Source organism: Puma concolor, chromosome A1 (genome assembly GCF_028749965.1).
Source record: "Puma concolor isolate L17-30 chromosome A1, mPumCon1.1.hap2, whole genome shotgun sequence".
Classification (NCBI taxonomy): domain Eukaryota; kingdom Metazoa; phylum Chordata; class Mammalia; order Carnivora; family Felidae; genus Puma; species Puma concolor.
In genome coordinates, this window is record NC_141667.1 from 99,033,863 (window position 1) to 99,049,195 (window position 15,333).

At 35.4% G+C, this 15,333-nt stretch overlaps 1 protein-coding gene across 4 annotated transcripts in view; it reads left to right on the plus strand.

Moving 5' to 3' along the window:
* WDR41 (WD repeat domain 41) overlaps window positions 1-15,333 on the plus strand; it is a 190,915-nt gene that overhangs the window by 114,535 nt on the left and 61,047 nt on the right. Inside the window, exon 1 of one of the 4 annotated variants that reach the window (XM_086698363.1) lies at window positions 2,930-3,035. The exons of the other annotated variants lie outside the window; for them this stretch is intronic. Within the exon in view, the coding sequence (XP_086554489.1) occupies window positions 3,009-3,035 (27 nt within the window). The 5' untranslated portion in view covers window positions 2,930-3,008. Of the gene's footprint in view, window positions 1-2,929; window positions 3,036-15,333 lie in introns of those variants that run through there. 4 annotated transcript variants of the gene reach the window in all.

Consider the following 15,333-nt stretch of genomic DNA (forward strand, 5'->3'; position numbering starts at 1 on the left):
CCTTACCAGTAATCCTCAGCAGTACATTGTCTCCTGAAGGAGTAATTTGATCAGAAAGCATTAAGTTGTATACTCCCCTCATCACCTGAGTTCCTTTAGCTATAGTTCCAAAACTAGGACTGATGGAAAGGGGGTTTGGAAAGCCATTGGTGAATTGTGGTATATCTTCCTAGAGGGTAGATTTTGCACAAATATTTAGGAAATATAATTTATAAAAAGTGTAAGAAAACACATTTAGTAAAATCCTAGTCAGCATATATAATTTTTTTTATAATTTGAAATACTTGTAAATTCTCCAGATAATTAGATGCCCCATTGTTATTTGATAAAATGATTAGATAATTCAAATTCTTCCTTCATTCAGATCCTTTTTTTTCCCTTGTTTACTTAGGCTTCAAATGAGTGGGCATTTAATTCAGTCAGTATAGTCAGTATTCAATGTTCAGATGTTAGTGAACTGTGATTTGATCTTTATTCTTTATATTCCAGTTTGTTGGTGTATATGTGGATATATTCTACTCTATTTCTCATCATTACTAAGACTGTTGAACTAAGAAAGTGGCTGGTAGTCCATAGGTCTATATTGATTATAGTGACATTAAATCCAAATACTCCTAGTTCAACTCAGTTAAAAAATTACTAAGCACTGAATAATGCCAGGCACTATAATAAGCATGGCACTAGTATGGCTTTCTGTAGATAGTATATAATCAATAAAGGCTTACGAACTAGAAATAGTAGTAGTAATGAGCAAAGTAGTTAAACTCTGTGCCTTCACTCTACCATCTGCAAATTATAGTTATTTCTCCTTATCAAAGTTTAAGCAGAATAATAAATCAGATGCTTTCTAAGCCCCAGACAAATATAAAATTGATGCTAGTAAGGGGGAAAATGTTTAGATTATTCTAAAAAGTAGAAACTGTTACTCCCTTTTATTTTTCAAATGCTTGAAGTATATACCATTACTTTTATAGTTTTCCTTTTCATATGTCCCTACTACAGTTATTTGTACTTTCTCTCAAATGAGTGCTCTGCATCTGTCACCCCATTTCTCCACCAAATATCACACATTCCCTTGTAGTCTTTACTGTAACTACACTTTCAAAATCTGCAGTGACTTCCTTCCAAAATATTTCCCCATTTGCTTACACACCTCAAAATCCCTCATCTTTTTCCAGCATTTAATTCTTCTGGTCACTCCCTTTAGAAAGTTGTGTTCTATCTTGGCTTTGATGGTGCTGTAGTTTTTGGCCTTCTCTCTTGGATGGTTCTTTCTGTTTCTTTTAAAGATTCCTTTATCTCTGGCATTCTCTGTGACTGTCTTTCTTGGAATTTTTCTCTGGAATTACCTGCCATCTCAAAGGTCCAGTTTTTAGTTCTGTTTCCTTCTGGTGGATGTAGGAGAAAGAGCCATAGGACACTAAAAATTGGAACTTTGAGATGGCAGGTAATTCCAGAGAAAAAATTCCAAGCAATCTATCTGTACATCTGCCAGGAGGGCATCTTTACACATTGTCTCAAATGCCGACAGGTAAGAAATTTAGCGCATCTCAGGCATTCTGCACTTCCTAATTTCACCTCTGATGCTTTAGTTACCAATAGGTCATGAAGTTCTATTGATTCTTCTGGAAAAATAACTCTTGTAATTATCTCAAACTTATTAGGAACCAAGGACTTATTCAAAGTCACTGAGCTAGTAGGTGGTCCGAGAAATAAAGCTGAAATCCTAAAACCTAAAGACCAAAGGCTTATTGCTTATGAGGCTCGTAATGCCTTATCTGAAATCCTTAGTACTAGATATATTTCAGAAAATATCCTTTTGGACAGCACAGCATACATAATCGACATACTTTTATTTATGCAGTAAAATACATGAATATTCACATGTGATAGATAAGTCAAGACTATAAAAAGCCTCAGGTTAATTTAGGTAAGTTTGTTGTTGTTGTTTTTTTTTCCCCCACAGAGTGTGGTCGGGTCAGGTGAAGTTTCGCCACCAAATGAGCTAAGAAAATTTTCAGTTTGGGGAGCTTTTTGGATTTTGGAATTAAAGATAAAGGATTGTGGACTTGGAAAATTACTCACTTGGAATTAATGTTTGTAGTTTTGATACAACATTTTTATTGGGCTGATGGGTAGTTTCTCCCCATTATTATCTAGGGAACCAAGTATTTTGTATCCTAAAGAGAATTTGGGGGGATAATAGGGAGCCTAGGGACAATACCAATTTGTTTGATCTAGACTCATAGGGTAGCCAGAGTCTTCTGGCATAGAAAACCTCCACAGGTTAGGGATTGAGGACTAGAAACTCAGGTGGTATTAAGGAGTTGCAGCCAGTGAGGTGTTGTGGAGGCATGGGGGATTTACAAGGATGAAGAATGTATGTTTTCAGGTAGTTATGAGTATTTTTTTAAATGGAGAGTTGCCCAGGCAACATACTTCTTTCTAATCTATTTTCTCCCCTCCTCACCTTTCCATTTCACTTCACTTCACCTTAGCATGCTTGCGGATTAGAGGTCTTTTATGAGTCTTTGTAGTGAGTAAGTAAGAAAAGACATCAAGTGATAAAATTGAATGAGTAATGGATTACAACTTCAATTCTAGGTTCTGGGTTTGGTCATAATTTAGTTTCCTCATCTGTGGAAAAGGAGATTTGGTGAATTATTACAAAGGCCCTTTTCAGTTCTCAAATGCTATGATTGTGTCTTGTCATTTTATCCATAATTTTTTTTAATGTTTATTAGTGAGAGAGAAAGAGACAGAGCATGAATGGGGGAGGGACAGAGAGAGAGACACACAGAATCCAAAGCAGGCTCCAGGCTCTGAGCTGTCAGCACAGAGCCAAAGGTGGGGCTTGACCTCACAAACCATGAGGTCATGACCTGAGCTGAAGGCAGATGCTTAACCAGCTGAGCCACTCAGGAGCCCCTGTCCATAATTTTTTCTTTATACTCAGCCCATCTGCCTTATCAGAATCCCTACCTCACATTCCTGAATTTTGGTAGTCCATGGTTGCACCCAGGCTGATAATTAAGGTAGGTGGGAGCAATTAAACAAGGGCATGTAGAAACCGGGAGAATTTGAGTTGTCTAGAAGAGTACAGTTTGATGATATTTTTTCCTCATTGGAGAATGGTTATAACAACTAATCATTTTCCTGCTATATAGATGGATGTACAGAAATAAGTTTATAACAGTTATAGGTATACATTATATAGTAAGGTGTATATTAAGAACATAAAATGGAAAACGAAGTAATTATCTAATTATTTGGGACAGTATAAGGTAGTCAGATATCATGACTCCAAAGATTGTAGTCCAAATAATTCCATTTGTTCAATTCTCCTGAAAACTGCTGGCTTTTTTAAAAATTAAATTCCAGTAACATCTTAGGTATTTTATATAATGCTCATCATTTATATAATCTTAGCAATTATATTAACAAACCTACAAAGAAATAGATTTCCATGTTACAGGTGAGGAAGCTGAGATTCAAAAAGGTTAGGTAAATTGTTTAAATTCAGGGTAAGTGGCAGAAGTGGATTAATATCCAAGTTTGTCAGACTCTAAACTCCATTATCAAACCAAATTCTCTGCTGTTTTTTTTTTTTTTAATAAAGACTATCGTTAGGTCTTGCTATGTTAAATACTACTACATATAATCCCCTCAAATATTATCTGAACCCACTTACCTTCAAGTGGCTCTTTTTAATACCTATGGCATACTCCATAATGATGGGGAATAGGGAGCAAAGTGACCTGCAGTTTTATGGGGTTCAGATGTGAAAGAAAGTTTCTTTCCAGGATGGATCAGCAGCAGAGGAGGAGCGGGATGGGAGAAAGTGAGGAAAGACTTGATTACAAGGGAATAAGGCTAGTAAATTTGGTGATGGAGATGGTCATTCTGTGTATACCAGTGTTTAAAGCACTTCTTACTTACTCAGTTGAGTTTCCAGTCTTCGAGCTCTGTTTCACTGCAGGTGTGACTTTTAGGAAATTCATTTGTGGTTGATTTGGTTTTTTCATGTGGAAAATTAAGCTAACCATACTTAGATCTTACTGCCTCACAGAGAAAGTGTGAAAATTAATGGGTTAATGGTGGAAAATAGTTTAAAGATCTTTAGACAAAAATACTGTTATCAGTCCTAGCATAGAAGCATTTGGACTCTAGAATAATGCCAAAGCAATTACTAAGATATTGTCAATGCACACTTATTTATTAGATATTTTTCACATTATATCTGTGGTTTCTAAATTAACAAATCTGATTTTATTTAATCAAAGCATTCTAAATGGGCCTGGAACCCAGTCAGAGAATGATCTCACACCCAAAGTCCAAGATAGATAATTATCCTGGTTTTCTCTTATGATTGTTAGTTCTTCAATTAGGCATTTTTTCCCAGTGAGGCTATGCATGGATACTCTGAAAATAATACTCTAAGAGACTTCAAGGAAAGTAATTTAGGGATCTAAATTTTTAAAGTTGTTTTTCTTTAATTTACTAAAAAATAAAAAAAGTAATGTACTAGAAAAACATATTGAAATATATTGAAAAAGTAAAGTGCTTTAATATTTTCAGTGAGTAATCCAGGGTCTTAGATTAACTAATCTTCTAGAATTTTGAATGTGATACCTTTTTTGTATGTGTCTGTATATGATAGATACCAGAAAAGATTTCATATTTTTTGTTACCATGAAAGTTATAACTAAAAACTCATGAAAAAGTTAAAGTACATGCCCAGAATTGGAACATTTTTGGCATGGGCTGCATATTTAACATAAAAATACAAACTTATTTAATAAAGATGAAAAAGAAAAGATTTTTAAAAACTTGGAAATTACTTAATCTAGATGCAAACCAGGCTATTTATCAGTATTGTTTTAGGCAGAAATTTTAAATCTGCTCTAAGCTTTTACAAGAAGCTATTTTCAAGTTGAAACTTAAATAATTATGTCTCAATAAATATTTTGTTTGAATTTCTTAGTACATTAAGTTAGAGATAATTTGATACAGCAGTGGGTAGGTTAAATTTGGAAAGAACAAAGACTAAGTACTTAGAGTTAAATAGCAATCTGTACCTTCAATTTAATATAATGTTAATTACTTAGTAAAGTGAATACAAAAATTAATGTCCTATGGATTAAAAAAAAAAGAGACCTATCTATAAGCTGCCTAAAGGAGAATCACATTAGACCTAAAGTCACCTACAGATTCAAAGTAAGGGGATGGAGAAACATCTATCATGGAAATGGATGTCAAAAGAAAGCCAGAGTAGCAATACCTGTATCAGACAAAATAGACTTTAAAACAATGTAACAAGAGAGAAAGGACACTGTGTAACAATAAAGGGGACAGCCCTACAAGAAGATATAATAGCCGTAAATATGTATGCACCCAACATGGAAGCACCCAAATACATAAAACAGTAACAAACATGAAGGAACTAATAGATAATAATACAATACTAGTAGGGGACTATACACTCCACTTACATCATTGGACAGATCATCTAAGCATAAAACCAACAAGGAAACACTGGCTTTGAATGACACACTGGACCAGATGCACTTAAGATATATTTGGAATATTTCATCCTAAAAGAACAAAATACACATTTTTTTCAAGTGCACACAAAACATTCTCCAGACTAGATCACATATTAGCCACAAAACCACCCTCAATAAATTTAAGAAGATTGGAGTCATAGCATGCATCTTTTCTGACCACAATGCTATGAAATTAGAAGTCAACCACAAGAGGAGTGCCTGGGTGGCTCAATCAATTAAGCATCTGATTTTGGCTCAGGTCATGATCTCGTGGTTCATGAGTTTGAACCGTGTGTCAGGCTGTGTGCCAACAGTTCAGAGCCTGGATCCTGCTTCGAATTCTGTGTCTCCCTCTCTCTCTGCCCCTCCCTCACTCGTGCTCTGTCTCTCAAAAATGAATAAACATTAAAAAAAATTAAAAAAAGAAAGTCAACCACAAGAAAAAATCTGAAAAGACCAAAAATACATGGAGGTTAAATTACATGCTTCTGAACAATGAATGGGTCAACCAAAAAAACCAAAGAGGAAATCAAAAAGTACATGGAAACATGGGGCACTGCATGGCTCAGTCAGTTGAGCATTCAACACTTAATTTTGGCTCAGGTCATGGTCTCCTGGTTTGTGGGATTGAGCCCTGTGTCAGGCTCCATGCTGATGGCACAGAGTGTTCTTGGGGTTCTCTCTCTCCCTCTCTCTGCCCTTCCCCTGTTGATGCACACATGAGCTCACTCACACTCTCTCAAAATAAATAAATAAACTTTAAAAAAAGTACATGGAAACAAAAATGAAAACACAACTTTTCAAAACCGTTAGAATGCACCAAAGTGGTTCTAAGAGGGAAATTTATAGCAATACAGGTGGACCTCAAGAAGCAAGAAAAATATCAAATAACCTAACCTTACGCCTGAAGGAGCTAGGAAAAGAACAATAAACAAAAACTTAAGCCAGCAGAAGGAAGGAAATACTAAAGATTAGAGCAGAAATAAATGACATAGAAACTAAAAAACAATGGAACAGATGAATGAAAGCAGGAGCTTGTTCTTTGAAAAAATCAATAATATTGATAATTCTCTAGCCAGACTTATCAAGAAAAAAAGAAAAAGGACTCAAATATCAAATAAGAGAGGAGAAATAACAACCAACACCACAGAAATACAATAAGGGAATATTATGAAAAACTATATGCCAACAAGTTGAACAACCTTGAAGAAATTGGTAAGTTCCTAGAAACATAAACTATGAAAACCAAAACAGGAAGAAATATAAAATTTGAACAGACCAATAACCATCAAGGAAATTAATCAGTAATCAAAAAACTCCCAACAAACAAAAGAGCAGGACCAGAAAACTTCACAGATGAATTCTACCAAACATTTAGAGAAGAGTTAATACCCATTCTTTTCAAACTATTCCAAAAAAGTAGAAAAGGAAGGAAAACTTCCAAATTCATTCAATGAGGCCAGCATTACCCTGATACCAAAACCAGATAAAGGCTCCACAAGAGAGAGAGAGAGAGAGAGAGAGAGAGAGAGAGAGAGAGAGAGAGAATTACAGGCCAATATACATGATGAACATGGATGAAAAAATCCTCAATAAAATAGTTGCAAACAGAATTAAACAATACATTTAAAAAATCATTCACCACAATCAAGTGGGATTTATTCTTGGATTGCAAGGGTGGTTCAGTATTCACAAATCAATCAACATGATATACTACATCAGTGGGAGAAAACATAAGAATCATGCGATCCTTTCAGTAGACATAGAAAAAGCATTTGGGGCGCCTGGGTGGCGCAGTCGGTTAAGCGGCCGACTTCAGCCAGGTCACGATCTCGCGGTCCGTGAGTTCGAGCCCCGCGTCGGGCTCTGGGCTGATGGCTCGGAGCCTGGAGCCTGTTTCCGATTCTGTGTCTCCCTCTCTCTCTGCCCCTCCCCCGTTCATGCTCTGTCTCTCTCTGTCCCAAAAATAAATAAAAAACGTTGAAAAAAAAAAAAAATTTTAAAAAAGAAAAAGCATTTGATGGGGTGCCTGGATGGCTCAGTCAGTTAAGCGTCTGACTCTTGGTTTTGGCTCAGGTCATGATCTCATGATTTCATGGGCTTGAGCCCGGAGCCTGCTTGGGATTCTCTCTTTTTCCCTCTCTCTCTTCCCCTCCCCTGCTCACATGCTATCTCTGTCTCTCTCAAAAATAAATAAATAAACTTAAAAAAAAAAAACATTTGAAAACATACAACATCCATTCATTATTTTAAAAAATCCTCAACAAAGTAGGTTTTGAGGGACATACCTCAATATAATAAAGGCCATATATGAAAAACCCAGAGCTAACATTGTCCTCAGTGGGGAAAAACTGAGAGCTTTTCCCCTAAGTTCAGCAATAGGGCAAGAATGTTCACTTTCACTACTTATATTCAACTTAGTTTTGGCAGGCCTAGCCATAGCAATCAAATGACACAAAGAAGTAAAAGGCATCCATATTGGTAAAGAAAAAGTAAAACTTTGACTATTTGCAAATGACATGATACTTTATGTACAAATCCTGAAAGACTCCACCAAAAACCTGCTAGAACTGATACATGAATTCAGTAAAGTTGCAGGATACAAGATTAGTGTGCAGAAATCTATTGCATTTTATATACCAGTTATGAAGAAGCAAGAAAATAAATTAAGGAAATAATTCCATTTACAATTGCACCAAAAAAATAAGATACCTAGGAATAAACCTAACTAAAAATATCTGTATTCTAAAAACTATAAAACGCTTATGTAAGAAATTGAAGATGACACAAAGAAATGGAAAGACATTCCATGATCATTAATTGGAAGAACAAATATTGTCCATACTGCCCCAAGCAGTCTACACATTTAATGCAATCCCTGTCAAAATACCAACAGCATTTTTCATAGACCTGGAAGAAACACTTCTCAAATTTTGTAGTTAAGTTTCTTAAAAGACCCCAAATAGTCAAAACAATCTTGAAAAAGAAAAGCAAAACTGGAGGCATCCCAATTCTGGACTTCAAGTTATATTACAAAGCTGTGGTAATCAAGACAGTATAGTACTGGCACAAAAACAGACACATAGATCAGTGGAACAGAACAGAAAACCCAGAAATGGACCCACAGCTATATGGTCAACTAATCTTTAACAAAGCAGGAAAGAATATCCAATGGAAAAAAGTCTCTTCAACAAATGGTATTGGGAAAACTGGACAACGACATCCAAAACAAAGAAACTGGACCACTTTCTTCCACCATACACAAAAATAAATTCAAAATGGATGAGTCCTAATAACATGAGACAGGAAACCATCAAAATCCTAGAGGAAAACACAGGCAACAACTTCTTTGACCTTGGCTGTTTGCGACTTCTTACTAGATAGGTCTCCTGAAGTAAGGGAAACAAAAGCAAAAATAAGCTATTGGGACTTACTCAAGAATAAAAGCTTCTGTGTAGCAAAGGAAACTATCAATAAAATTAAAAAGAGGCCTTTGGCATGGGAGAAGATATTTGCAAATGACATATCTGATAATGGGTTAGTATTGAAAAATATAAAGAACTTCTAAAACTCAATGCCCCAAAGGCAAATAACCTAATTTAAAAATGGGCAGAAGATATGAACAGACATATCTCTAAAGAAGATATGTTCACATAGCCAACAGACACATGAAAAGATGCTCATCATCACTTAGCATCAGGGAAATCCAAATCAAAACTAGAATGAGATATCACCTCACACTGATCATAATGACTACAGTTAACAACACAGGAAACAACTGGTGTTGAGGGTGTGGAGAAAGGGGAACTCTCTTAAACTGTTGGTGGGAATGCAAACTGGTGTAGCCACTCTAGAAAGAAATGTGGAGGTTCCTCAAAAAATTAGAAATCGAACTACCCTATGGTCCAGCAATTGCACTACTATTTACCCAAAAGATACAAAAATACTGATTCAAAGGTATACATGCACCCTGATGTTTATAACAGCATTGTCAACAATAGCTAATTTATGGAAAGAGACCAAATGTCCATTGACTGATGAATGGATAAAGAAGATGTAATTCTATCCATTCTGCTGCTTAACTTCTTTCCATTCTTCAGACCTCAGTTCAAAGGTCACATCTTTTTTTAAGTTTATTTTTTTAGTAATCTCTGCATCCAACTTGGGGCTCAACTTCACAACCCCAAGATCAAGAGTCTCACGCTCTTCGAGTTAACTGAGTCAGCCAGGCACCCCCAAAGGTCACATTTTTAATTAATGATACTTATCTTAACATATCACTCCATGTCAGTCAGGTTACCTTATTGTTTGCTTTCATAGAACCATGCTCCTTTCTTATATAGCACTAACCATAAATGTAGCTATTTCATCATCTTTTTCACAAGGCTATAAAATATAAAAGCTCTGTGAGTACCAATACCATGTCTATCTACTTTTGCTTATCATTATATAATCTTATCATTGTATAACCTTCTAACATTATAGACATTAATATTCAACAATTATCTATTGACATGCCACTAAGTGCCAACAAATATAAATTTCTTGAATAAGGGATCCTCATTTTTAAGGGTCATTTGACAATCTTTCTGATATATATTATCATATTTTAACCACTCCCTATATTGGATATTTAGATTTTTTCCAATTTGTCACTATTATATAATAACATGAAGACTGTTTAGATTGTAGTAATTGGAAAAGACAGGGTACAAAAGTGAATGTACAGTGTGATTATGTGTAGAAATAAATGTACAGAAAGAAAGGTTGGAAAGGAACCATGAAAATGGTAAGAACCATGTAAATTATGGTAAGATTGTAGGTGCTCTTTCCTTTCATGTTTTCCCAATTTTCTATAATTGTGCTATAATTTTATGAAAAAATTTTTAAGAAGTGCTATTTTTCCATTATGCTAATATATAAAACTATTAGCATAACTCATGTAGGGAAACTTTAACTCTTACAGTAAAAGAAAGAAAAAAATTAAAGTTTTTGTAAAGCAAGATAAAAAAATAAATTATTAAGCAGTCATTGATTGATAAAAGCTATCTGTGGGCATGTGCAAAGGGTATAAAAATTTGGCTATTCCCAGGGTAGAGGGAGGAAGGTCTTTTTGTAATCAAAGGAGCTAGAAAAATAAATTGGGCTCATGAACATTTAAAAAGCATACTTAAAATCTGGCAACTACTGTGTGGAAATTATTGAATTTTGGGAAATTGTTCTTTTAATGTATGTTTAAATTTTTATAAAGGAAAAAAAGTATAAATAGCCCTTTTAAAGGGCTAGTTTCGAAAAAAACTAAGCAACTTCTTTATGTCATCTTTAATATTGTGTGCAAAATAATTTCTATTCCTTCATTCAGTGTAAGGAGGAAGAAGGCAGGTGGATGATTGAGGAATAGTAATTTAGTTCCCAGGGAAACCCTTTGCTAATTGGAGAAAAAGATCATTTTAGGATCTGTAGATATGGCGCTGTATGTAGACAACTGTGAATTTTTCTGCTGTTATTTTCTAATCTTGGAAGGAAGAAGTTGCATTACAGATTTTAAGTTTAAGAGCTAATTTAGTTATATGGTAAATGCTGATCACTAGCAACATTAGAAAGGCAATACCAATGAAGAATTCAGGCTATCACGAGCAGGTGCACAGATCTGTAGATTGCCAAGCAGTAATAAGATATCAGACTCCATGACTTAGGCTCTGGAATCTTTATAAAGTTTCATTAGTTAGGGGTTAACAGAAAAAGCTATGTAAAAAAGTACATATGATATATAGTTGACAGGAAGTTGATCACTGCAAGAATATAGAAGTGGAACAAATTTGTATATATTATTATATACCAATCACTTAAGTGTGTTTTAGCCAACATCTATGAAATAAAATCATAATTACTTAAAGCAGCCTTTACTTTCAATCAATAAGAAATTTATAAACCTTTTTATTATGCCTTAATCAGAAATTTTCCACTGCTACTTAAGATTCCCTGGGGGTTTGAAACAAGCCTTGGCACACAGCAAGAATATTATATGTGAGTGTTCAATATGATAATGTATTTATATATTAATTACTGACTTCTATTTTCAGAATTTTAATAAGGCTTTTACTCTTAGGAAAGTTGGGGTCATAAGCTCAATTTTATTATTTATTTAGTTTTTTAAATGTTTATTTATTTTCAGAGAGTGAGAGAAAGAGATGGAAGAGAGAGAGAGAAAGTGCAAGCAGGGGAGGGGCAGAGAGAGAGGGAGAGAGAATCCCAAGCAGGCTCTGTGCTGCCAGCTCAGAGCCCAACGTGGGGCTCGATTTTATGTCCTAAAAACTTCACATTGTTCTTGGTCTCTTTGTAACTACTCCCAGCATGCATACTCATGTGTGTGTATGTACACACACAATTACAGAGCATGGCTTTTCTGAACTTTTGGCGCATCTTAAAATCATCTGGTGAATTTTTAAAAATCTGATGCCCAGGTTGCTCCCTATCCCAGTTACATATATTCTGGGTGGAATCTACTATAATTTTTTGAAGCTCTCCAAGTGATTCTAGTGTGTTACAAAGTTAAGAATTACTATAATTAAAAGGGATTATGAACAATTACTGTTCTAGATGAGCAAGTAAACCAGAAAAATTATAAATTCATTTTAGTTTTTTCCTCATTTAACCTAGCTAAATATATAATACTCTTGTTCTGTATTGACAGTTACTGGCTAGTATGCTCAATGGAATATTTTATTCATTGATTGATTAACTTTCTGGGGGCACCTGGGTGGCTCAGTCAGTTAAGCGGCCGACTTCAGCTCAGGTCACGATCTCGCGGTCCATGAATTCGAGCCCCGCGTCGGGCTCTGGGCTGATGGCTCAGAGCCTGGAGCCTGCTTCCGATTCTGTGTCTCCCTCTCTCTCTGCCCCTCCCCCGTTCATGCTCTGTCTCTCTCTGTCTCAAAAATAAATAAAACGTTAAAAAAAAGATTGATTAACTTTCTGAACCCCTAAGGATGGTAGAAGTGGAATAGGCGGTAAAGTAATTATAATACACATTACCTGTTATTGATTTATGAAGTGTCTTAAATGTGCTCATCTATAGTATTAATAATTATGGTGGCTTGTGGGTAAGAATCCAAACTTAAGTAATTCTTCTTGGTAACCTAAATGGAGATTTAGTATCTGAGAAGTTTTATGTACCAGAATTCTAAACAGGCACAGTGATAGTAACAATAAAGCAATTAAGCTCATCTATTCTTGCAACTTTCTAGCTGCTGACAGTGAACTAACCTAAGCTGACCTTTACTAATAGAACTGCACATGTGATAGAACTGTGGATAGATGTTTGAACAGATTCATATTGCTAAAGATTACTCCACAGGATACACAGAAAATAAAAATTCTTTGCTTGTGTTGTTCAGAGATTTAATGTGATACACTATTGCCTGACTGTGCTTGATTAATAAGCCATTAAATAAAAGTCTGAAGCTCATTCACACAATGGAAAATGTTATGGTGGATTTCTATCATCACCAATGCACTCATTACAAATCCTGTAATTATGAATGAAAAGCCATTAGAGATAGAAACCAAGAACTTCGTTTAAAATTCTACATTCTGGGGGCGCCTGGGTGGCGCAGTCGGTTAAGCGTCCGACTTCAGCCAGGTCACGATCTCGCGGTCCGTGAGTTCGAGCCCCGCGTCGGGCTCTGGGCTGATGGCTCAGAGCCTGGAGCCTGTTTCCGATTCTGTGTCTCCCTCTCTCTCTGCCCCTCGCCCGTTCATGCTCTGTCTCTCTCTGTCCCAAAAATAAATAAACGTTGAAAAAAAAAAATTAAAAAAAAAAAAAATAAATAAAATAAAATTCTACATTCTGCTTAATTCCATGAAGTATACAATACACTCTTTAGTAGGAATACAAATTCCTTAGCTGAACAATTCCTTGTTTGAGTGAGAGCTCAGGATATACTGGTGCAATGGAGTGTGTTGAAAAAAGGTCACCTGGAGAAAAGGAACTGGTTGTATTTGTTAAAGGGGAAATAAAAAAGAGCTTTAAATAAGAATTATGATCTAGAGGATCTTTCAGAGGGAGGTTTTAAAAATTATAAGTGATACTTTGTTTAATACAAATCCTAATTAATAGGGGTATGATTTTTTAAATTCTTATTTAAAATCTTGAGTCAGAAAAACTGGGGTTTGAGTCGTAGCTCCATTACTTAACAGACAGCATTAACCATGATTAAGTTATTTCACATGTTTGTGACTCAGTTCTATCATCTGTAAAATGTAGCTCTTTCTCTTGCTAAACTCATAAGGTAGTAGAAAGGGATTGAAACCTGAAAATGTTAAGTAAGTTTGTAGTAAAGATTATTGTTAGCCCATGCAATGGCTATTAACCATCTTTACTGGTTTTGGCAGAACTCTAATTTTGTTTAGATATTTACCCATCTGCCATGAGGTAAATCATGAACTAATTAATGTGGTGATCCCAGTTCATACTAGTGATTTTTTTAGAAACGAGAAGGAGAACCAATCCTGGTCATTGAGATGTGTGGGGAAGTTCTTCCACAGGTTCTATTTAAGAGTTACTCACCTATGTTGGTAGAGTAGCAAGATTCAGTGACAACTTGAAGTTGTCAATAAATACCTTTAATAGCTTGAATTTTTAAAATAGCTTGATTGAGATATAAGTCACATGCAGTTTACCCATTTAAGGTGTACTACAGTTCATTGCTTTTTAATATATCTACAGATAAGTGCACATATTATTACAGTCAATTTTAGATGTGTTTATCAACCTCAAGAAAAAGTTACCATTGCTCTGACCCACTTCCCCCAGCCCTAAGCAACCACCAATCTACTTTATGTCTCTGTAAATTTCCCTATTCCGTGTCATACAGTAGGTGGTCTTTTGTGACTGGCTACCTTCCCTTAGTATAATATTTTCAAGGTTCATCCATGTTGTAGCATGTATCAGCATTTAATTCCTATTAGTTGCTGAATAATATCCTATTTATGGATTTTCATTTTATTTATCCAATTGATGGACTTTTAGTTTTTGCTCCCTTTTACCTGTTATTAATATGTGCTATAAATACACATTTCTGTGAAGACATATGTTTTCATTTTTCTTGGTTATATACATAGGAGTGGAATTTCTGGGACCTGTGGGAAAAAAGGGAATTCCAGGAAGATGGCAAACTATACCCCAGGATGACGGATATTCATCAGGCCTGCTCAAATGGGAGCAGGAAGTTTGAAGTTTTAAGGAGAGAGGTCTCCAGAAATATAATGGAACTGGTATCTTAGAGTCACCAGAAAGAACCAGGAAAAGAGGCAGTTAAGAAGAGCTTTCCTGGGAACAGAACAAACCTTAAATTCTGACCTTAAAAACTGTCCTTGTCTGAATTTTATTGGATCATACTTTAAAGTATAAATTACTTGGGGCATTGTCAGAAACAATCAGCCTATGATTAGTGGAGACTAACAGCTGGTTGTAATACCAAAAGGGGCAGAACACTTAAAAGAAAAATTGGGGAAAGAGACAAAGAGAGCCCTGCCGAAACCGAACATTCAATGATGACTGTCCCATACTGAAGGCTCTGCCCTCTGATGAGCTACAGAAGAATTTTCATACTATGCATGTAGCCTGGATATGTTTGGGGAACATGAGGAATAGTCTGTTGAACTAACCACAAGTCTATTACCTTAGTGATTTAGTTTAACCACTAAATCAATACACAAGCAAACAACAACAAAAATAAGCACCAGAGAAAAAGAGAAATATGCAGCCAGTGTTGATACAGTTGTA